This window comes from Mercenaria mercenaria, chromosome 3, assembly GCF_021730395.1.
Source record: "Mercenaria mercenaria strain notata chromosome 3, MADL_Memer_1, whole genome shotgun sequence".
Taxonomy (NCBI): Eukaryota; Metazoa; Mollusca; class Bivalvia; order Venerida; family Veneridae; genus Mercenaria; species Mercenaria mercenaria.
The window spans coordinates 91353280-91376991 of NC_069363.1; the positions used below are offsets into that span (position 1 = coordinate 91353280).

At 34.9% G+C, this 23712-nt stretch overlaps 1 protein-coding gene across 8 annotated transcripts in view; it reads right to left on the reverse strand.

Moving 5' to 3' along the window:
• Window positions 1-1342: 1342 nt before the first annotated feature.
• The window catches only part of LOC123524055 (adhesion G protein-coupled receptor L4-like), a 130231-nt gene continuing 107861 nt past the window's right edge, over window positions 1343-23712 (reverse strand). For 5 of the 8 annotated variants that reach the window (XM_045301940.2, XM_045301939.2, XM_045301938.2 and 2 more), the window contains 22 exons: window positions 21501-21670; window positions 20278-20405; window positions 18851-18999; window positions 17861-18375; window positions 17429-17537; window positions 17023-17123; window positions 15873-16058; window positions 15389-15572; window positions 15052-15171; window positions 11800-11987; window positions 11306-11361; window positions 11065-11185; window positions 10544-10647; window positions 8597-8698; window positions 7667-7769; window positions 7149-7302; window positions 6778-6844; window positions 6431-6497; window positions 6150-6244; window positions 4847-4903; window positions 4220-4388; window positions 1343-3778 (listed from right to left, as the gene is read on the reverse strand). In XM_045301940.2, coding sequence (XP_045157875.2) covers window positions 3575-3778; window positions 4220-4388; window positions 4847-4903; window positions 6150-6244; window positions 6431-6497; window positions 6778-6844; window positions 7149-7302; window positions 7667-7769; window positions 8597-8698; window positions 10544-10647; window positions 11065-11185; window positions 11306-11361; window positions 11800-11987; window positions 15052-15171; window positions 15389-15572; window positions 15873-16058; window positions 17023-17123; window positions 17429-17537; window positions 17861-18375; window positions 18851-18999; window positions 20278-20405; window positions 21501-21670 — 3149 coding nt within the window. In that variant the 3' untranslated portion in view covers window positions 1343-3574. The remainder of the gene's footprint in view (window positions 3779-4219; window positions 4389-4846; window positions 4904-6149; window positions 6245-6430; window positions 6498-6777; window positions 6845-7148; window positions 7303-7666; window positions 7770-8596; window positions 8699-10543; window positions 10648-11064; window positions 11186-11305; window positions 11362-11799; window positions 11988-15051; window positions 15172-15388; window positions 15573-15872; window positions 16059-17022; window positions 17124-17428; window positions 17538-17860; window positions 18376-18850; window positions 19000-20277; window positions 20406-21500; window positions 21671-23712) is intronic. The other 3 variants (XM_053539274.1, XM_053539275.1, XM_045301935.2) reach the window with 3 other exon arrangements.

Consider the following 23712-nt stretch of genomic DNA (forward strand, 5'->3'; position numbering starts at 1 on the left):
ATCCTGTAATTTCTGGTCATGACATGATAACGAGAAAGGGGTTGTGTACAATAACCCGGTTTAAACTCCAAAGCATTCCGACAGCTCCAAGGCGGTGCCTCAATATGTTTATGACCCTTGACCGCATTGACTATTAGTTTTATTAGTTTTATATTTTTTCTCTCCAGATAACACTACACACAACTATAAGAATTTGTTTTAAGAAGGTTGCGTTTGCTTTCTTTTTCCTTTCGGATCTTCATCTTTGTTTGACACTACCCATTGTTATGGTTTTATTTTTGGTTGCGGGTTTATCCCGCTACCAAAGTTAAGTGTATTTTTGACAATCATGTAGCATGTTTATTTGATTCCAAATCACCTCCAAAGGAATTTGTTCATGTGCTACACAAAGTAGTCCCATTCATGAACAATGCGGATGAATTATCAATGATCAAGCAGTTCTTATTCATCCTCTATCCATTCACACTGGCCATTTAGATTAGATAAGATCTGTCAATGATTATGTATTCCAGCCCATGGTTACATCACTGACTTCCAGCTGTTCATGTAAGGTCAGGCAGAGTTTATCTTAGATCGAGGCATATTAGTATTTGTTTTTTATACATGTATATTTATAGATTGGCATTTAAAATGAAAATAACTCTAGCAAAACCCGCAACCACCAGACATTTCAAGGCTTTGATTACTTGTAATGATGGTTGGGATATACATTTGTGGTTGACATATTTTTTACCTTGGTTGTTCCTTTTGGATTGATAATATCGGAATGCGTAACTCCCACAGTGCCTAGCACCGGCTTTAGTAGATTCCACCACACTGACTCACTGATTCCAAGTACTGTCCCTAAATGTTAACTGAGCTAACTGGACTGGAAAAGTAAATTATTTCTACAAATTTAATTAGCACGTTTTCGTGCATTTATTTTGGAATGGAAATTTTGTCATTTTGCCGACTAATGACAATGCCATAAGGACAATTTCATATAAACGTATAGCAAATTGTGCATCTTGGAACCCGCTTTGAATACGTTCATGAACAATGCTGTCACTATAGGCAAGCTTATTACCAAAGTTCGGCTACTATTCTAAGACCGGCAACAAGATCAAAACATCGGCTACTGTCCTTAGACCAGACAATCCGCTACTGTCCTCACCATAAATTCGGCAACTGTCTTAAGACCAGAAGTTCAGCTACTATCCCAAGACCAGGTCGGCTACTTTCCAGTCGTTATTCGTTGATTGTCCTAGGGGGTTTTGTTACAAAAACGGTATAAGTAACAAAGCAGATCAAATTCCTTATTCCTTCATTTGGTTCAGAAGAAATATAAACAGAAACCAAAAAAGGCAATCTAAATTTATTTTACAAAATAGTTTTTCTTAAAAAATGACTGCGATACTGACATTTAGTGACTTTCGGTTACATAAAAACATTGAATTTAAAGCAAACAATCCTATGACAAGTTAAAGCGTTATGAATACTTCTTTAAACACATTATTAACTTAAACGTGTTATATCATTTCTTATATATAAGCGATTGTTCATTCAGTTAAGCTATACTCTTCGCCGATAATAGAAACTGATTTTAAAATGTTGTATACAGGAATGATTTACGAGTACGTCTTGTTTTCTACTTTTGATTGTATTTTCAGTTCCAACTTTATGATACAAAAGGAATTCCGAACGTCAGACGAATGTTTTAATGAAGTTGTAAACATCAGATAAGCTACAAATTGTAATGAATTGAGCCGCACCATGAGAAAACCAACATAGTGCATTTGCGACAAGCATGGATCCGGACCAGCCTGCGCGTCTGGTCAGGATCCATGCTGTTCGCTTTCAAATCCTATTGCAATTAGAGAAACCGTTAGCGAACAGTATGGATCCTGATTGCTGGTCGCAAATGCACTGTGTTGGTTTTCTCATGGTGCGGCTAAATTACAGACGATGATGACGAAATGCAGGATGAAGCCGAAAATGAATGAGGTATTTAACAAATCATAAAGCTCTAATATTTATCCTGACTAGCTGTAGATAATCGGAGGTATTTGACTTCAGAACGTATCAGCACCTTTAACCTTTAGCCTGCTGGCGGCAAGTGATTCTGCCTTTGCGACCAGTGCAGTTCAAGGTCGGACTGATCATGGTCTGCACTATTCGCTATTAAGTCAGTAAATTTTCAGTGAACACCCCTTTGAATACTAAATGGCACTCCCCTAATTGAATGATGGCCTAGTCCATTTAAAAAAATTAGCAGGGTAAAGATTAAATTTCTGAAATGACAAAGATTAAGCAACACTTATGTATAGAATATTTTATCGGATTGGTCTTTATGAACACTATGTAAATAAATGTAAACTAAAATGGAACAAGTACATGCAAGTGAGATTCGAGTCATTGAAATTTAAAAAAAAATGGAGACAAAAGGTTACAATTTAAACGTACAAGTGGACCCTGAAATATGATAAAGCAATGACATTATCTGGTCCATTTTACAGTATATTCTAACAGCGTTTTAAATAAACATCCACCTTACGAATAATGTAAAGTCAAACATATCAAATAGTATTTGGCACGATTCGTCATGGATTAGAAAAACATTTATACAAAGTTTCAATGTGGCAAGTCAATCTTAACACTAAACAATACATAATAATACAAACAGAATAGCACCAACAAAACAGAAAGCTCAAAATAATCATTTGCTAGAGTTTTACAGCAGGCCGTGTTGCAAATGTTTGTTTCCTTTAGCCGCGGGCAACAGCGTTGAATATAGACGGGTCATATAGCACAAACTATTGACCGGCGATTAATAAAAGGAATCATGTAGCATTAATTTTTGCGCATCTGTTTAAAATGACATTATGATGTACACTAGAAGTGTGCTCCTTCAAAATTATGTAGATAGCGGCTTTCTTCATAGTTATGCGGACCTTATTTTAGCCAATAACGTATTTCTTTGAAAGTCAAGTTTCAAATTATATCGCCGTTTGAAAATAACACTTTTTATGATAAAAATTGGTACTAGTCATGCGGAATCACATGCTCAGACATACTTCACCCTAACTTAACTGTCAAATATCTGGTTTCTCGTCACCACACTATTATCACTATGTCTTGACTTAAGTTTCCTTAAACGAAAACTGTATGTAAAACAAAGGCACAAACAACATCAAAAGCCAAAACTGACACAAAAATTCCACACAGTATCGCCTGCTTCGAAGTCCAGCACACATATCACATGACAAAGTCTTTACGCACACACGAATTTGATTACATGTACCTTAGTAATTCGAGAACATTATCAATAACTCTACATACTAGCATAACGTGCATTTTCAACACTCACTTCTTTATGAGAGTCTGGGTTTAGTTCTAAGATTATAGTCTGTTTTCAGTACTAAGCTTATAGTCTGTTTTCAATATTCAGCTTATAGTTTGTTTTCAGTACTAAGCTTATAGTCTATTTTCAGTACACTAAGCTTATAGTCCGTTTCAGTACTAAGCAAAAGCAACTCTTTCTGTGAAATTGTCTATATATAAAGAATATAGGAACTCATATATTGCACAAATAAACTTAAGCGGATGTAGTTGATCTCGAAGAAGAACGTCTGTCCTTGCCGAGACTTACAAAGCCGCCGGAGTGTTTTCTGGTCCCATTCATGTGATAGGAAGATGTGTTTGGCCCTGATCCACTGTGGTGTGAACCTTTAGATGAATGAGTCCCGCTTGAAACAGGCCTCCTCGGATAATCAATGAACCGTCCATACTCCTTCCGAACCTGTGGTAAATTTGAAATAGCTCTACAGTGATATTCCATACATTTTACAAAATTCTCATTTACATTACAAAGATTTCGCTTTCGCTTGGTGACAAACCGTACACAAAGCCCCTTACTCAAGTCCTGGGTGTGGAATTATTACTCCAAACGTTCAACCGAATTATTATCTACATACCCCCCTATGATGTAAAAATGAAAGATCTAAGCTATGACGGCCTATTAAATGCCCAATGGACGGAACGTCAGGTCGTCTATAAAGTATGTCAAAAATCTTTAACACGACACTTTTGATTTTTAATAAAAACATTTCTATTCAAACTGACTGATGAGGTTATGATGACACAGCTGGAAACGTAATAGAAGTTGAACGCATATCTATTTCATCTGACGTCATTCTTTAAAAAAAAAAACGATTGATAAAAATAGCAATGAAGCGGTTACCTTTTTATTGAGAATACAGTGAAACACGAAGATGAAAAGGCCTTGAAGGCTGTTGAATATTGTAAAGAGGTACGCCATGGGAATCGCTTCTTCACTGATGTAGAAATACCCGAACACCCATGTGAGCCCAAGTAGGACTTCCAGTGCCAGCGCCCCCTGTACCCATGCCCTGGAAATATACTTAGTCAGTAAACATCATTCATATACATTTACAACATCAGTACAAACTATTTTATAAATATATTCTATAATGCATGGTTAAAATTATGGACTGACTTGAATTACGAAAGTCTAGATAATAAATATTTCATGATGATAAATTAAAAAAAAAAATACTACTTGAAGCGGTAGAACATGCATTGCTTATGTTGATATTTGCAAAAAGACTTCTCTAAGCTATCTAGAATTCATAAAGTCTTTCACGATCCGCATGCAGGTGTTTTTTTTATCGAACGACTTTACATTTTTGATCTACGCTACACTAAGATGTATATGTTTGGCATAATTAATTTTATAAGAAGATAGCAACAGGAACATGACATTGGCATCCAGATTCACTGAAAGTCAGACGTAAGGCTACTATTCTAAATCATGTTTTTGTAAAAGGTGATTCATAAGAATACCAACTGGTGTTTCCTCATACGCTGCTGCGTTTGCTGTGCAAACGCTGGCAAGGCCAACAACCTATCAGTATATATATTATTATCTTGAGTACAAGTTGTCGGTCACTTCGGTAATTATATTATTGAAACTATCATAGTATTAAACCTTTAGCCTGCTGGCAGCAAGTGATTTTGCCTTTGCGGCCAGTGCAGACCAAGAGGAGCCTGCAAATCTGTGCAGGCACTGTTCGCTGTTCAGTCAGTAAAATTCTGTGAACACCCCTTTGAATAATCAGTGGTACTGCCAAATTGAATGATGGAACAGTCCAATTTAGAAATATAGCAGGTTAAGGTAGTGAACCCGTAAGGGCAATCGGCAAATTACGTATTTTCGGAAGCGATTTCGGCATTCTCCGGTCTTTACGGTTGAGCTATACTTACGTTCGAAAAATGCCGAATGACTTAAGGACAATACCGTATTGAATACGTAACAGGAAATCGCCGTGTCATTGCGGTTCCACTACTAAATAAATATCGGATTCGTCTCTGTTAACTTTTTTGCCCTTTTTTTCAATCGAATAAGAACTTTTGACTGAATATTCACTTCCGTTATAGAAGGAACGTTCTATCTAGTGAAAAACAGTATATTTCCCAGTGTTGTTTAAAAAATCTACAATTATACTAATTTACAACATTGTACTAAAATATTCAGAGTTATGCTGAAAAAAAAGGAAATGAGCCACACCATGAGGAAACCAACATAGTGCATTTGCGACCCGCATCCGCGCAGTCTGGTCAGGATCGATGCTGTTCGCTTTCAAAGCCTATTGCAATTAGAGAAACCGTTAGCGAACATCATGGATCCTGACCAAACTGCGCGGATGCACAGGCTGGTCTGGATCCATGCTGGTCGCAAATGCAATATGTTGGTTTTCTCATCGTGCGGCTCAAATCATTACAAGTACATAATAAAATGTAATGGCAATAAATGGCACAAAATAATAATAAATGAATCATAGATTTCGTATTCTAATTAATGCCAGATATGACAGTAAAGAGGGACGTGAACTCGGTATAAAAGTACGACTATGAAGTGTTGTAACTGTACTTTATTTTCAGCAACTGGCATAAATTTGCAATAAAGTATAACTGCTTTAATTTAGATGTCATTTTGAAAGTAGTAAGCGTACGACAAACTGTTTGTTATGCCGATAAGCATACTGTTGATGAATTGTAAATTTGTTCACATATCGTTTTCACGGTGGTCTGTCAAATATTTTATAGAACTTTTTCAAAATGTAATTCCATTTCTTGAATAGTTTACTTACTTTATGTTACCAACTGAAGTCTTCTCCTTTGTGAACACATATTCTGAATGTTTGCACACAGCTGACATTGCGTACATAAGAACGATGAGATTGACCTGAAAAATGAAGCAACGTCTGTCTATGAAAAATAAAGCAATGTCATTGTTTTCAGGAATTTTAAAATCAGAAAATAAAATGAGGCAAAATTAAAATGCAAAAATGACATATTCAAAGTCTAGGTAATTACCAGTAAATATCAAGTTTTAAAATTTGAAATAGCGGCGTGACTTCAGTACCCTTACCAACAGAATGAATGCAACAGGACCGGCAAAACTCCATATAAACATCCTGTCTGTTGTCAACCAACAGCTGAAAATGATTGAGTAAATAATTAGCATTAGGAATATCATATAAAATCGACCAATCAGTTTTACAAATGTATATTGGCGCAACAAATTGCAAATATTGATTTGAATGTCACCCCGTATTACACACAATGTTTCTCTTGTAAATAAAAGAAAATTTGCCAGATTATAACTAATAACTATCAGGAAACTTTATAATTGAAATATATCGGCCCTTAAGACAGAGAAGTTGAATATCTTTAACCAAAATACCCGAACATATACAAAGATCACATGTAACTTACTATCTCTCTGTTCCGTAACCGTCATAATATATCAAAGCAGAAACACCAACAGTTATTAATGGAACACCTGAAAATCAGAACTATTTCAGTAAATGTGTGGAACTATGGTCAGTTCAAATAAAAAAATATGATTTATATTTTACTTGTCTTATAAGAACTACATTTATACTTACATGTGTACTTTAGTAATGTAAATTAGTGTATCTCTTATAATTTTGAATAATATCTACTTATAAAACGACAGTGAACGTTCGTCCAAAAACGAAATATTATTCTATAGTGCAAGGTTACAAGTATCGTATTCGAGGTACTGGCTTTACATGGCAGAAATAGACGTTCTCTAACAAAAAAACCCCAAAAAAATAGCTCACCATATCCAATAATATAGTAATATCTAAGTCTGGATTTTGCTGCATCAAAGACTTGTACAAGCATGAACAGTATGTGGATGCCTTCAACAAACATCCATGTAAAACTCGAGAGAAAGAAGTAATGCAGAAATCCTGCGATGATCGAACAGGCAATCTGAAAAATCGACACAACACCAATTATGTACATGGATGTTTGAATAGACATTATCGATAACAATATTTTGTAAAAAGACACTTAAATGATGACCAAAATGTTTTGAAGTGAATGTTTACAGAGAAATTAGTATTGAAAACAAATCAGCTGTGTCAAAACAACATTCTGTGGCTAGTGATGTTCATAATTTTCAATATATCAAATCATATTATCAGAATTAAATACTGAAATGAAAAACTTAGTGCGTCAAAAAAGCAAACATATTTTACTTTTTTTTTTTTTAGATTTTTAAGGTGTTTTAATGTTCGAGAATAGCTCACAGTTGTAATTTACATTTTTTTTTGCATTTAAGGAAAATCCCTACCTTATTATCTGTTCTTTCTATTCCCGCCAGAAACAATACTTCAGCTATAAACAGACAGAACACAAGATTCTTGTGTATGGAATTTCTCTCTCCTTGAGCAGAACTGAAATATAAACACACTGCAAATGAATAAAAAGTCTCCACAAATATTTCAATTATGATTCGGAATGATGAAGCATTTCAGTTTTATCTACGACGCTGTCATTTTATGTAAATTACAAGTACATCAATATGTTTGATAACCGTAATGAAAGAATAACTTTCCGTATGTAACATGCGCTTTGCAAAGTCTGAAGCAGTAATAGTGTTAATTCGACTGGAGCATATATGTTTACACTGGCACTGGTTTCATAATTGAGGTTATATACACTTGCATATTATATATGTACTGCTAAATTGCTAATGCATGCACTAGTATAAATAGACATAAAACAGTTGATTTCTTTTTTATTTCTTTTTCAAAGAAGGCTGTCACCCGTCAGTGTGATTCGATATTGCAAAAATATTTATTCTGTTTACTAGAAGGTAAAGGTAAGGAAGTACTAAAATAAAATTGATATATATTTGAAATTTATTCTAAAACTATCTAGGTAAAACTACCAAAAACATGCAAATGATGCGAACATCTAACCAAAAACGGACTTGATGTTTTGTTTAAATTATGCCTCACAATAGAAACTTAAAAGTAATGCTAGAAACTACATATTCATTTGTAATCCTAATTCAAAGGGGTGTTCATTGAAAATTTACTGACAGAATAGCGAACAGTGCAGACTGATTTATAAAACAAAAAGACATTATTTTGAAATGCGAGCGTAATTGCATTGCTAATAAATCTGGTTACATACAAATATATGGGTTGTATATGACTAAATGAAATAGTAAAGATAGTTTGAGAACTGATAGCCCGACACCTCAGATTGTTTATACCGTGAGCCAGCGGCCGACCCACTGTAACTGCCACTGGTTCCGTAATACTCATTCGCTTCACCGTTTCCATGACTACCGCGTGAGCCACGCATACATCTTAAACTGGAAATGCACGTTAATGTTTGTGTCAATAGAACACAGATACTGAAGAACTAAAACACATCATTTTTTCAGGGGACATGTGTGCTACGGTACTTCTAATGTTATCTAACAATACAATAGCATGGAGATGAAAACATGCATCAAATACAAGAAATATTGTTTGGAAACACTTTGAAGGTCCATAATGCTTTAAATTTTTATCCTAAAAACAGATGAAACAGTTTTCCAAATAGATGTTTTGCGTAATTACATGGTTAGAAAAGCACTACTTTTAATATTGTACATGAAACTGTTACAGTTAGAGCCATAAAGGGAGGTAATAAGTTCAATATATTCAAGAAAACATTCCAGTATATTCAGCAATAATCAAATCTTTGACAAATGTTAAAATAAGTAATTATCAGACATAAGATTTAACAAGAAATTAATGTATTTTATGTTCATAACGGAAAATGTGGCAGTCATAATTGAAACATTTTAACTACGATTCAACACTAAATTCAATAACACACGACAATGCAACATTTGACACCATACATTTTTAATGAAAGGATTCACCACTGTACGAGGTATCACTTTAACAGACACAATGACAACACATCTTACTTTTCACTTTTCCTATCATATACATGTTGAAAGCTTTGTTTATAAAAATATCAATTTTAGCATATTTAATAGCAAACTTAAACACAATGCAAGGACGGAGAAACTTCACAAATATCGCTGCTATAAATGAACCTTCCAGGATGCCATACAACAGGCCGCTCTAGCGTTACCGCCTCTATTCAAAACTACGTTGGAGTTAACGTTGACTTTGTTCATAGTTTATTTGTTCCAAAGGTACTATCTAAAAACTTATTATTAAGTCTGACAAAAATCATAGTCTTTGACAGACCAGAAGCTGTCCCATTTATTTAAACAATATCTTAATGACAACATACTTTTTTGTATTTGAATATAACAACTAACAAAAACTAGAAGTGTGTCCATGGGACACAGATGCCCCCACTACATGACAAAGGACACAGATCAACTTTGGTGACTCTATGTCAAATACTTTTGGAGCTACGCGCGACACAACATTAAAATGGCCAATATTTAACTAAGTCAGGGGCCATAACTCCTACACGACTGAGTGAATCCGGACGCGAAACCCCAGGTGCACAACTGCACATGCTAATCAACATTCCTGTAAACTTTGGTGACTCTAGGTCAAATACTTCTGGAGCTACGCGCGACACAACATTAAAATGACCAATTTTTTACTAAGTCAGGGGCCATAACTCCTACACGACTGAATGAATCCGGACCTGAAACCCCAGGTGCACAACTACACATGCTGACCAACATTCCTGTAAAGTTTTGTGACTCTACGTCAAATACTTTTGGAGCTAGGTGCGACACAACACTAAAATGACCAATTTTTACAAAGTCAGGGGCCATAACTCCTACACGACTGAATGAATCCGGACGTGAAACCCCAGGTGCACAACTACACATGCTGACCAACATTCCTGTAAAGTTTTGTGACTCTACGTCAAATACTTTTGGCGCGACACAACATTCTCGGAAGGACGGACGGACAAGGGCAAATCTATATGCTCCCCACTCCCGCCCCCACCCCCCTCCAAAGTGGGGGCATAAAAATTAACGGTTTATTAAAATTATTCACATATTGCCAAAACGTCTAACAGCAGAACATGTTTATTCATTCAGCCTAGTGGTTTAACGCAAGTTCGTTTCAAGATACAAATTAGTCTAAAGGAGTTTTCATTCCTCCGCTCTGGAATATGTTTTAATAGTGTTAGTTTAAGAAGTAAAATACAAACTATGAAAATGACATACCTGAGACATATAAATGTGATCCAGGACAGAAAAAGACAGATGATGGAGATTATAATACCGACGTATGTAATGTAGGACAGGGTAGTTGCGTGAATCGGCATCAACTGAAAAAATAAACGAGTGTTGTGGAGTTACTGTCCTTGTTTTTCAAAATATGAATGAGGCTGAAGATACATTTTTTGCAAAGTACCATTTTGAAATGTTCATCTCCTACTTGCAGATGTGCTATGATTATTATTACAACATCTGGAAAATATCGAATTATTTTAAAACGTACTAAAGTAGCTTAATCTATTTGGAAAGAGATAATTAAGGTTATCATTGACACGTCATATCACTCGGCAATTTCCGTTCATTTACGTATTCCCCGTTAGCGATTTCGACATTTTCCGGTTGGTATGTAAAATGATTTTCTGTTATGACCGAAGGACGCCGAAATACGGATGTTATGTAATAGCTCAGAATTTGCCGAATACGATAATCATTACAGGTCAACTACCTAAAACCTAAAATTTACATACCTTTGTGCTATGAATGTCCATAAGAATTGCAAAGTTTGTGAGATGGTTACACTGACATGTAGTGTGTGATTCATTGTATTTTTTCAACGAACAACCTTTCTGGGACCATGCTCCGGTGTAGCTGAAAAAACAATAAAAATCTTTGTCCATTTTGATGTGTAAATATATCCAAACTAACATGAAAAATTTATGAAATTGTTCAAGAATAGATCGATAGACTGTGCAATACATTGTAACTTACCCTAGACTAAAATTCCAAAATGAGCACAACTGTTTCCATTCCTGATTTTTCGCTCTCTGAAAAAAGGACAAATTTTATAGAATCAAAGAAACACACTACCAACAAGACAGTTTGATTGTCTCCAATCAGATTTGCTAAAATATGAAACAGTAGTTAGAAATGTTCACATAGAAACAAAAGCCTTTATGATTCATGAGCTTACAAACAAGCTTGTTTATGGTGACAACTGTAGCAAATTATGCTGTATTCCTTGCATTCTGTTCAGATTCTTTCCCAATTCACTTTGGTCACACACGGTCTGTTTGAACTCTTACAGTTGCCTAAATTATCATTTTGTAGAAGGTTTGAAGCGGTATCAAATTTCGCAAGAGAGTCAGATGCTAAAAATTCAGTCCATCAGTGACGGCTTTAGGGCGTTTTATCGCCCAGCTCGCATTCCTTTTTTTGTCAACAACGGAAGACTGTTTCAATACTTTATTCAGTATTTCACTTACATCTTCGGTCTTCATTGTGAAAACCACAGGTTTGATAAGCGGCTCTTCTATTGGTTTCTCATTTAGAGAAGCGCTGATCACCTGACTGATCATTTTGCGTTCGAAACTGTCGTTTGCTTCACCATCTTCCGGAACCAGCAGTTCTCCAACGGTGTTGTAGTTAATAAAAACTAGCCTTGCCAAGCCACCTTCAAAACAATGTAAATAATATTTTTACATGTATGTACTATTCTTTAGAAGTTAGTGTTGAGTTTAGTGGCATATGATAAAAGCTGTGGAGGCTACAAAGCCTATTTAATAGATCTGTCTAATAGAAATTCGGTTAAATAGAATTCCACTTATGAATGTCTCTGGATAACGGGATGGGGCGGGGGATGGGGCGTTACGTGTTGCATTTCACATTGCCTGACAAAAACAGACCCAATTTAACCACGTCTGCAATTCTATGATTCCAAGGCATCTCCTAATAGTTTTTTTTTGTTGCCGATAGTCTTGCAGTGCAGAGAATTTTAATCATTTCTATTTACTTAGCCTGCAATAAATACATACATTTCGTTTACCTCTCTTGATTGATCTAAAGAAGTTTTAGAAACATGTTATAATGAACAAACGTACAGTGCATTTACACCGACATATACGTTGCTCAATCTTTATTTCTAAATGTCTTGAATATAATCTGTGATGTAAATCAAGCAGTGCAATATCGTCCTTGCAGTTATTTTGCAGGCATTTAAGTACTATATAGCTATACATTAAGATAAAATAAAGATTGATTATGTAATGCACGTAGTTCTTATCTAATAACTAATGTTGAATTCTATTATTCTTTATCTTTACTACTGCTCATACATACTGATTTTAAAGAAGTGTACATAAAAAGAAGTTCACGAACTTTATATAATTTATTATTTTTGCAGAGGATGTAAATCATAATTAACATCTGGGGAAGTACCCTAAAACAGAATTTTTATTACCAGTGAAATGAAAGAGTTTATAATATATTTTGATTTGAGATATTGATGGTAATGGTTATCAGTGCAAATATTAATTTAAAAGTTCATTGAGTTTTAAACCGCATTAAAACATAAGTACATACAACGACTGCTGTAATATGTCAATTAACGCTTCTGTTAACTTATTGGCCTAGTTGAATAATTATACAAAATATCCTTTTAGTTTGAATGCATCTGCATTAATCTTTAAAGTGTTTAGGACTTTTTTCCGAAAGAAAATCATACGATCGGCATTTTGAAAATTTTGCTCGTTTTTCTTTCCTTTTGTATATGTATGGTGAATCATTAAAACTATAAGCGGAACATCAATCATTAAATAAGCGGACATACTAAAGAATTAATTACTGCATAAGTTTTCCTTGAAAACGATATATATGTATGTTAAAACAATTAATGCTCTTAGTAACGTTTGATACCAGACTAATTGTTTGTTAAGACACTTCGATGGGCAGTTTCCGTGTGAATTGCTCATTCAAATAACAGAGTCTACATTGTCACTTGTTTCTGTCATTGTTTCCTTTAGAATTTCCTTGTTTGAAAGCCTTACAATTCCTTTGATGAAATATACTATCTACTTACCCTCTTAAGTGCATGCTTGTAACAATTATATTTACAAACGAAATCATCCTTAAATATGCACTAATCCAGCCTTGAAGGCAACAAACGTTTTAAAATAGTGCCAACGCTGCACATATCTTACCAAATGCGTTTTTATTTCTGGATGCGAGGCAAATTTAATATATTTTTACTAACAGAATAGAAAGTCGAATAAGCAAATCTTAAATCAGATAAAAAAAACTCCGGCTATTATTTATAAGTACTATGGCCCCTTCAAAACAAGATTATTTTTTTAATAAATCGCATATTTAAACAAGAGGGTCATGATGACCCTGGACCGCTCACCTGAGTAATATGAGCTACATGTTTCAAATGTCAAAATGTTGATAAAATATTAAGAAAGTCAGTAGGTCACATTCATGGTCAATGAAATTCAGTTTTACGATTTGTGTGCAAAACTGTGTATGTCATCAAAATTTCAAGGCTGTATCTTAAAAAAAACAAGGAAGTAGGTCAGTAGGTCAAGGTCACAGTCAAGTGACACCATATTACTTGGGGTCATCAGGTAATTATAATTAAACAGTCTTGGAAATAGGATCAGATGATTTTTAAGTATTTTTCCTATATAACTCACATAATAAATAAGTGACCCCAGGGCGGGGCCTCTTTTAACCCCAGGGGCATACTTTGAACAATTTTGGTAGAGGACTATTAGACAATGCATCATACCAAATATCAAAAGCCTAGGTCGTTTGGTTTCAGACAAGAAGATTTTAAAGCTTGCTCCTATATAAGTCTATATAAAACTTGGGACCCCCAGGCCAGGGCCTCTTTTCACCCAAGGGGAATAATTTGAACAATTTTGGTTAAGGACCATAAGACAATGCTACAAACCAAATATCAAAGGTCTTGTGGTTTCAGACAAGAAGATTTTTTAACTTTTTTTCCTATATAAGTCTATGTAAAACTTGGGACGCCCGAGGCGGGCCCATATTTGACCCTAGGGGGATAATTTGAACAATCTTGGTAGAGGACCACTAGATGATGTTACATACCAAATATCAAAGCCCTAGGCCATGTGGTTTTGTACAAGATTTTCAAAATTGTCCCTATACAAGTCTATATAAACCATGTGACCCCCGGGGCGCGGCCATATTTGACCCTAGAGGGATAATTTGAACAATCTTGGTAGAGGACCACTAGATGATGCTACATACCAAATATCAAAGCCCTAGGCCATGTGGTTTTGTACATGAAGATTTTCAAAGTTTTCTCTATATAAGTCTATATAAACCATGTGACCCCGGGGGCGGGGCCATATTTGACCCTGGGGGTATAATTTGAACCATTTTGGTAGAAGACCACTAGATGATGCTACACACCAGATATCAAAGCCCTAGGCCCTGTGGTTTTTGACAAGAAGATTTTTAAAGTTTTTCCTTTCGGTTGCCATGGCAACCAGAGTTCTGCATGGAATTTAATTCTTTGAATAATTTTGAAAGGGGGCCACCCAAAGATCATTCCTGTGAAGTTTGGTGTAATTCTGCCCAGTGGTTTTCAAGAAGAAGACTTTTTTAGAAATTGTTGACGGACGACTGACGACGGACGACGGACATCAAGCGGTCACAATAGCTCACCTTGTGACAGGTGAGCTAAAAAAGTGATCTATTTCTTGAAATACCTGTGCTGAAGCGTTTTAGGTTTTCTTGTGGTATTGCAAAACTATTAGTCTCATCTTGAAACATGGCGTCATCGCCGTCGGGTCCATCTTTGTTTACATCGATCACTTGTAACTCGATCGCTGGAAAGTATTTTGAAACCATATGCTCCCGATTAAAATCAACAATTTACAGTTATATTTACTATGTTTAATATGAATTGCTTTGTATGGAGACGATCAACTGTAGTGCAAAGGAAATATCATATATATGAAATTTGGACGTACAATTCTGCTTTAATGAAATCATTAAATTATTATTTGATATATATGCATATTGACTGTATGTATAATATTATACCCATATTTTCCTCTACGATTTTCTCCACTGTTGGTTCTTCAAAGCTTTGTAGCATTACGTTGGTGACAGATTCCATTGACGTTAGCAGAGAAGAGGCGACTGTTCGCTGACTTTCTTTGTTCATACTTGACCATGTATTCTTCTGATCTTTTCCGACGAGGAGACTTCCACACTTGGCAACATTCTTGTTACAAAATATTACAAGTTGAAACAAGTTACCAGAAAATATCAGTTACAGGTAGTAAATATATTGTAGTAGCAACAGGAATCTACATTGGATGAGAATATTCATTACTCCACACACTGTATCAAGAAAGATCGGCTGTGTATTTTCCCACAAAATATGGCGTCTATTATATACTCGTAAAATGACGAGGCATTGAGAGAACTTCAAATTAAAACTAAAACCCAGTAATTCGTTTACATACTAGCATACAATTTCGCGATAATTGTCAAATATTTCTAGAGGGACCTTGTCACCTACCTTGATAATGTTCTTTGCTTCACTAGAATTCTTTGGCTTGGCATTTGATGCGGCGTTCATCAGTTTCGTTGACTGGAATATATCTTGTTCGGACATCACAGTCTCTGACTGGACAGAAGCAGCTAGATTCTCGGTAAATTCTACCGCTTTTTCAGAATTACTGGTGTCTGATAGGAAAACCTCCATCTATGAAAAAAAAACAACAACAAAATATTGATAGATTCGATATCATAATTAATGTTTTCTATATGTACACTTTACTGCGTGAAATGTGAGGATTTATCTGGTGTCTGATAGGAAATCTTCCATCTGTGAAAAAAGTAAGATAATGTTCGAATTGATATCACAATTACTGTTTTCTATATGTACAAGGTGAGGATTTTTAATAAATATATCAATGTAAATAGTATCTCATGCGAGTTTTAAAACAATAAATTTATTAATGTATATAGTATCCCTTACTCGATTCTTTAATCTACAAACACAAAGACAGATGTGTTACATTATATTAAAAGGACAGCGAATTAGAAGAGTAAATTTCATACAAGATAGAGCATTAAATCCTTTGATCTGTTAATCTGACCTCCTCGACTACAGTTCTAACATTATAGCTAAACTTTGATGTGACATGTTCTATATCCAGTCTTTAGACTGTGTCTAAATTAGTAACAACTGTCCAATGTGCGCACTGTGTATGCTCGTCTTAAATGTAACAGTTACTAAAAGCACTTTGATATGTGTCCTATCTAGTCTTTATGTTGTGTTTATAAATCAGTAACAATTATTCAATATGTAATTTATCTGCAATTATCTCTTCTAATCTCTACCATTGTGGGAAAAGGTTAGTAACCTCCTAACAGGTTTGTTGAAAAAGTTAGATGGCTAAATATTTTGCTTGCTGTCATAAACACTTTCTTCACCATTATGACAGTTTATACGTGGATATTAACATGTTGTAGCGGTTATTAACATGTTGTAGCGGTTATTAACATCATCGTATAATGATACGAGACAGGTCCGTAAATAATTTACATACTAAATTTCTTTCTACAACAAATGTAACACTTATTTTAAACATTTACATCTGTTTTTTGTATAAAACTCAATGTAAAAATTTAACAACGATCCATTTGTATTACATATATATCACCTGGTGTGTGAGTTCTTGTATACTTTCTGATGTACACTGGCTAACATCTGGTTCATCTCTCCAACATGTTGGATTCTTGTCACAATGCCACTTTGCATGACCTAATAAATATATTTGGCATTTACTTTTTTTACAATTTGGAAACTTAGATCAAGATCTGAAAATAAGATTAAAAAGTAAAAAATATTCAATGTCTTTTCATACAGGTCTATTTGGGCAACAAATTACTGTATGTTAATAAAATATTTTTCAGAACGTTGCAAATTTGTACATTATTTTCAAACCTGTTTAGATTACCTTGTTTTGTGTGTGAACAACTGCAATAAGTCAAACCGATATAATAATTTGAAATACAGATACGATATCGCTTGTTTTCAACATCATTGAATATGAATACATTCCTTACCTTTGTCACAAGGAACTTTGACCGGTTTACCAGGTGCCCCGCGAGGCCAAGATATTCCGAATGCTTCCACTGGAGGACACGTGCTTTCATGATTGACAGCAAAGCAGCCCTAGAAAATATTCACAAATAAGTAATTCATACTTGCAATTAATTCATTTAACTGAATAAGAAACACTAATTAAAGATTTTTTGTATAAAATGTTATTACACCTGACTTTTCGCGTAAGAAACTAAAAATTATGTCGGGAGGAATACCTTTGAAAATCCAACCTCATTAAATATGGAAAGGCAATATGTGACCTCAGTAGTAGTTGTGAACATAAAAACAATTATGAAGACAGAAAATTAACAAAACTTATTTTTCATACATCTGATTTACGAAGACGTTAACGTCATTAGTTAACGTAACGTAATGATATTATTTTCACTAACCAAGAACTCGTCCTTTTCTTCCTTTGGTTTCTTCGTTGTAGTTTCTCGTGCGTCAGTCGGTCGACCGGTCGATGGCTTCCCAGTTGGTTTACCAGTTATTGGCTTGTCTGTTGGTTTTCTTGTCGACTTGTCTATAGGACGTCCGGTTTTTAGTTTCTCTGTTGTTGTTTCTGTTGAGTTGCTGGTTGAGAGTCTAGTAGTTGGCATGTCCGTTGGTTTTCCTGTCGTTTCATCCGTTGAATTTCCTGTTACTGGTATTACAGTTGTTGTTGTAGTTGATTTGTCGGTTGGGAAGCTTGTATTCTGTTGTTTTGTTGTTTTCTGAGTCGGTTTGTCTGTAGATTTTTCTGCAGGCTTTGCCGTAGATTGTGTAACAGAAAGTCGTGTGCTCGGGGTACCTGGCCGTGGAGTAGGTACTGGATATGATGTCGCTGTAGTTTTTGATGTCGTTGTCGTCGTCATTGTTGTTGTTGTTGATGTTGTTGTCGACTGTGATGTCGTGGAATCGGTGGTTACTGTAATCAACAAAAATACAACATAACTGCATCACTTTTTATAAAAGTTCCACAAAACAGTAATGGCAATAATTCAAGTAATATTTTCAAATTGAGACCTGCCAGGTATTGTGTCAAATTTTGCGGCAATCCATGCGTAAATGGCAATTACATTACATTTTCTCATATACAATACAACTTATGTACATGTAACTATTTAGTGATACTGAAATTGAGTGTCAAGCCGGAAAAAACACTGTTAACTTAAAAGTTAATTCAACGTATGGATTCATAGTACTAGAAAGAATTCAAAGTCTACGAGTCATCTTTTGCGCGAACATTTACCAAAATCGGAGTCAATACCTGGTCTTCAAAATAGCATAAATTGTTTATGTCAGGCATAAAAATAACTTGCAGTTATCAACAAACTCATTATTATTTCTTGTAGTTCGACTATTGTTGTTTAAAATGCAGAAACCCGTAAATTTATTCATACTTTTGAATTGTTCACAAATGTAAGGTTTTTGTTCAGCAGTGCACTCCACATCTATAAGATACCCTTGGAAGTCAAGGTACACACACCGATCCACATGTAATGAGTTGTCGTAAGGGTTTACAATACCCCCTGCTTTTGGTCCCCACTGGCTGAAAAAGTATTCAGAATACCCAATTAATGCATGTGAAACAAGACCTATCACTAGTGGTGATGAATACCCCCAGACAGCAGCTTATTGTCAGAGGAACAGGGGTATATAAAATATGATACATTGCGTTTGTACATTGTGCAGGGAAAAATGTACAAATATGCACAAAAAATGTTGTGCAAAACTGTATAAGATCTCCATATTTCATTGCTGTACCTTAAAAAGAAGAAAGTAGGTCAGTAGGTCAAAATCAAAGTCACTGGAAGTCATTTTTTGAGATATGTGTTCAAAACTGTACAATTGGTCCAAATTTTAAGGCAATATCTTAAAAAAGAAGAAAGTAGGTCAGTAGGTCAAGGTCATGGTCAAGGGACCATGTAATCACTAAGGGTCATCAATTAGTTATACTTATACAGCATATGAAATATGTTAGAAAAATATTGAAGATTTTTCCAATGTAACTCTATTCATATTTGAAAGAAATAAAGGGCCATAACTTCGTGAAAATTCATTCAAATGGAACGTGCTTCAAACATGCACAACTACACTTGATACCGATGATAATTATATCAAGGTTTGATAAAAGTCTGGCATACAATGACTGAGATGCAAGAAGATTTTTAAAGTTTTTTTTCCTATATAAGTCTATGTAAATTTGGGACCCCCTGGGTGGGGCCTCTTTTCAGCTCAGGGGCATAATTTGAATAATCTTGGTAGCGGACCACTAGGCAATACAACATACTAAATATCGAAAGCCTAGGTCTTGCAGTTTCTGACAAGAAGATTTTTAAAGTTTTTTCCTATATAAGTCTATGTAAAACTTGAGACCCCCGGAGCGGGGCCTCTTTTCACCCCAGGGTAATAATTTGAACAATCTTGATAGCGGACCACAAGGCAATACTACATACCACATATCAAAGGCCTAGGTCTTGTGGTTTCAGACAAGAAGATTTAAAAAAAAAATCCTATACAAGTCTATGTAAAACTTGGAACCCCCGGGGCAGGGCTTCTTTTCACCCCAGGTGAATAATTTGAACAGCCTTTATAGAGGACCATTAGATGATATAACATGCCAAATACCAAGGCTCTACACCTTGCGGTTTTGGACAAGAAGATTTTTTATTGATTTACTTTCGAATGCTATGGCAACCAGAGTTCTGTATGGAATTTAATTCTTTGGAAGAATTTTAATTCTTTGGAAGAATATCCATAAAGTACTCAGGTTAGCTAAAAAGATACCGGATAGGTATATACATAGCCAGATGAAAATGTGACTCACGGTATTTTAGCGTAGCCCTCATCGTTATCAACCCATTTCCAGGAACTTCCAACTTGCCGTAAACCAATCCACCACTTCAGTGTGTCCATGCTCTTCACATGCCGTTTCAGCAGAGGGATAATTTTCGTCTGCGGAAAACAGTAAAAGATTTTAATTAACTATCAATTTGTTTTTATATCTTAACGAAAGTGTCAAAATAATGCATATCGAGGGTTCAACGCAATAGGGGCGTATCTACATATGATTATTATATGTAGATACGCCCTTATTGCGTTGAATCCTCGATATACTAGTATGTGGCTGTTGAACCAGTAACTCTTTTTTTATTTGTGGCGAAATTTTTATTTCTGGGCAAAACTAATTCACTGGTATTATACATTAAAGTTTTAGACGGACTTCTTTTAATCTATGCAGACTTATTTCCGTCAAGTATTTTTCTTGTATTGCTACTGCGGTTGTGTTTGGTGAAGCATGACGAATGGAATGGATATTCATATACCGTGAGAAGTTTGACAAAGCTTGTCAAAGAAACTTAAGGAATGAACATACTTTCTATAAGCAGTTTGAAAACTTTGCCCAAAACATACTTCCATTACAATTAGCAGTCTAGTGGCCTAAAACATACATCCATTACAATAAATGGGGCATTTACTTCCATTACAATTAGCAGTCTCGCAGCCCAAAACACACTTCCATTACATTTAGCAGTTTCGTGGTCCAAAACATATTAAAAACAATTAATGTTAAAGTGGCATTATGCACATCTTACTGCACATAGTGTGTTTTTGGTGAATGTTTTATCAAAGCAATTTTCGGCTGATGTGCATTTAAATGTGTTAAATTAACGACAGTATTTGAGGTTGATGTTTTAGAAATAAAGAAATCGGACTAATAAAATAATAGTTCTTTTCTTCAATCTTCTACGCAGTGATCTCCCTTACCTATAGGTGGAGATTTCTGAAGTTGAAGGGAAGCAACTCCTTTTTGCAGTTTTAACCTTCTTAAAAAGACTGCCCCAGTTAAAATATTAAGAAAAGTCATATTTGGAAATATAATATTTTTTACTGGTAACAGGAAAAGTTTAGTATATTGGGTTAAAAACTATAATTTCCTCCACCCTTTTTACACACACGTCTATTTCAGCTCGATTTTTACTTGAAAAATGCGCATAATTCCACTTTAACATAGCATTTACAATTAATATTCATATAAGTAAGACTCACGTTTTCTTCTCTATCGTTGATACTCAAGAGGTCAGAGTTCATACTTATACATGCATTGCGGGCCTCTAGCCAGGTGGGAAATGGCTTTGTTTTCACAAATTGTACGCATGTTCGATGCAGCTTTTCCCATGGTGGATCACAATCAATGGCTTCACCGGAATGCGAAGAAACTACAACAGAGAGAGATAAATTACAAGTGAAGTAAGGTACATCAATGATTGTTCTGGTGAATCGACTTGAGCCATATAAAAGCAACCATGTACATAAACACATAGATGAAGCCTGCTGTATCAGCCCAGTATTGTTATTAAAGCAACCATGTACAGAAACACCTAGATTAATTTGTCCAGTATTGTTGTCTATAACGTTTACATACAGCTTCTTCGGCGATTTCCGTTCAAGTACGTACACTACGTATGCGAATTCGGCCCGTATGAGTAATGGCCGAACAATGCCGAAATAACTTACGAAATCGGACGTAAATTAGTGATTTACATTTAGGGTACGATACCGTAATTAGAATTTTTATAATTACAGTTCAATACATACTGTCGTGCACGTACAATTTCAAGAAATTTTTAATACTTGCACTTTTCTCATAGATATAAAACTACAGAGAGATTATATTCGATAGCTGATACATGCCTGTAGAAAAGCTGATTAATGGACCTTAGAGGTAATTGTATATACATTATATAAATCCAGGTAATGACGAACTGTCAAAATATACATCAAATACACCAAAATGATAATTATGATAGAATCTGAAAAAAAAAAATGATTTCAAAACAGCGGAACGCAGTTCAAAACGAATGTAATTCTAGTTGGACCATTATTTACAAGCAGAAAACTATTCAAAATATTTAAAATCAGATTAATTTATCGTTTTGCCACATAGAATGGTATGTATGTACAGAGATATGAGTGTACTATTTAGCCATAATGGAATTCTTGATGGTAATTATGGAATCACTCGAAAATAAAATTAAAACCGTCAACGTGAAACAGCAGGGCATGCAGTTTTATCAGGATCATTAAGGTGCATTTTACTGAAGATCTAAATAAACAATTACGTTTGATAGTCATTTTATTATGTTCATGATAATAAATGAAATTATATGAAATGTGACATTATCTTTAATGCAAGAAAATAAAATATTTCTAATTCGAGTGATTTAGTCATGATTAGTAACAGTATGTCAAAATGATAATATAGATGTACAAGAAAGAAAATACCATCTGCCTTTTTGCAGCCGTTGTTAAAACTGTTGCTGTCATAGTTAATAAAATATGTGGAAACTAAGACGAAAAAAAGTAAAACAAAGAAACAACTACCAGAGAATATATATATCATCCATATTAAACCTGTACCTGAATTACCTATAAATGCACTTTCAGCGGGAAAAAATGTCAGGTGAAGTTTTAGAATTACCAAAATTTCAAAATTTAAGCAAAACATAATTTGAAAAGGGACTATTTTCTACAAAGCTTGCATGCGTGTGAAAAAAAAACCCCAACAAAAAACAGAACAAAACAAAACACCAGTCCAAATAAAACTATTATCTCACTAGGAGAACGAAATGCTTTACTCTTATATATGTGCTGGGGAATTGGTATCCGATGGCGTCCCGAAGCTAAAAAACATAAAAGTATGACTGCAAACAGAAGTACAAGCAATACATGTCTGGCTAATGTAGAAATCAATAACAATGTTGCATGCAAGATAAATAAAGTTTACAAAGAATAAATGAACACAATTTCGTTTTTATGTTTCTTGCTGAATGTTTATAATGGTGACAGTGTGTCAAGAACGTGTATAATCAGCAGTTTGTAAAAACTGACAATTATTTCCGTCTTGTAGGAGAGTTCGACCTTTGATTTACTCGTGTGAGACATTTACAACAATTGTTACAAGTAAGTTAACATTATCCTTTGGAAGCAGAGAACATAACCAAACAAAACAAAGCAGATTTGGTTGGATCGAGTATGCTCATTAGAGGGAGGTGCAATGTGAAACATACTTAACACCATTTGAGCCGAGCCATGAGAAAACCAACATAGTTTGCGACCAGCATGGATCCAGACCAGCCTGCGCATCCGCGCAGTCTGGTCAGGATCCATGCTGTTCGCTAATGGTTTCTCTAATTGAAATAGGCTTTGAAAGCGAACAGCATGGATCCTGACCAGACTGCGCGGATGGTCTGGATCCATG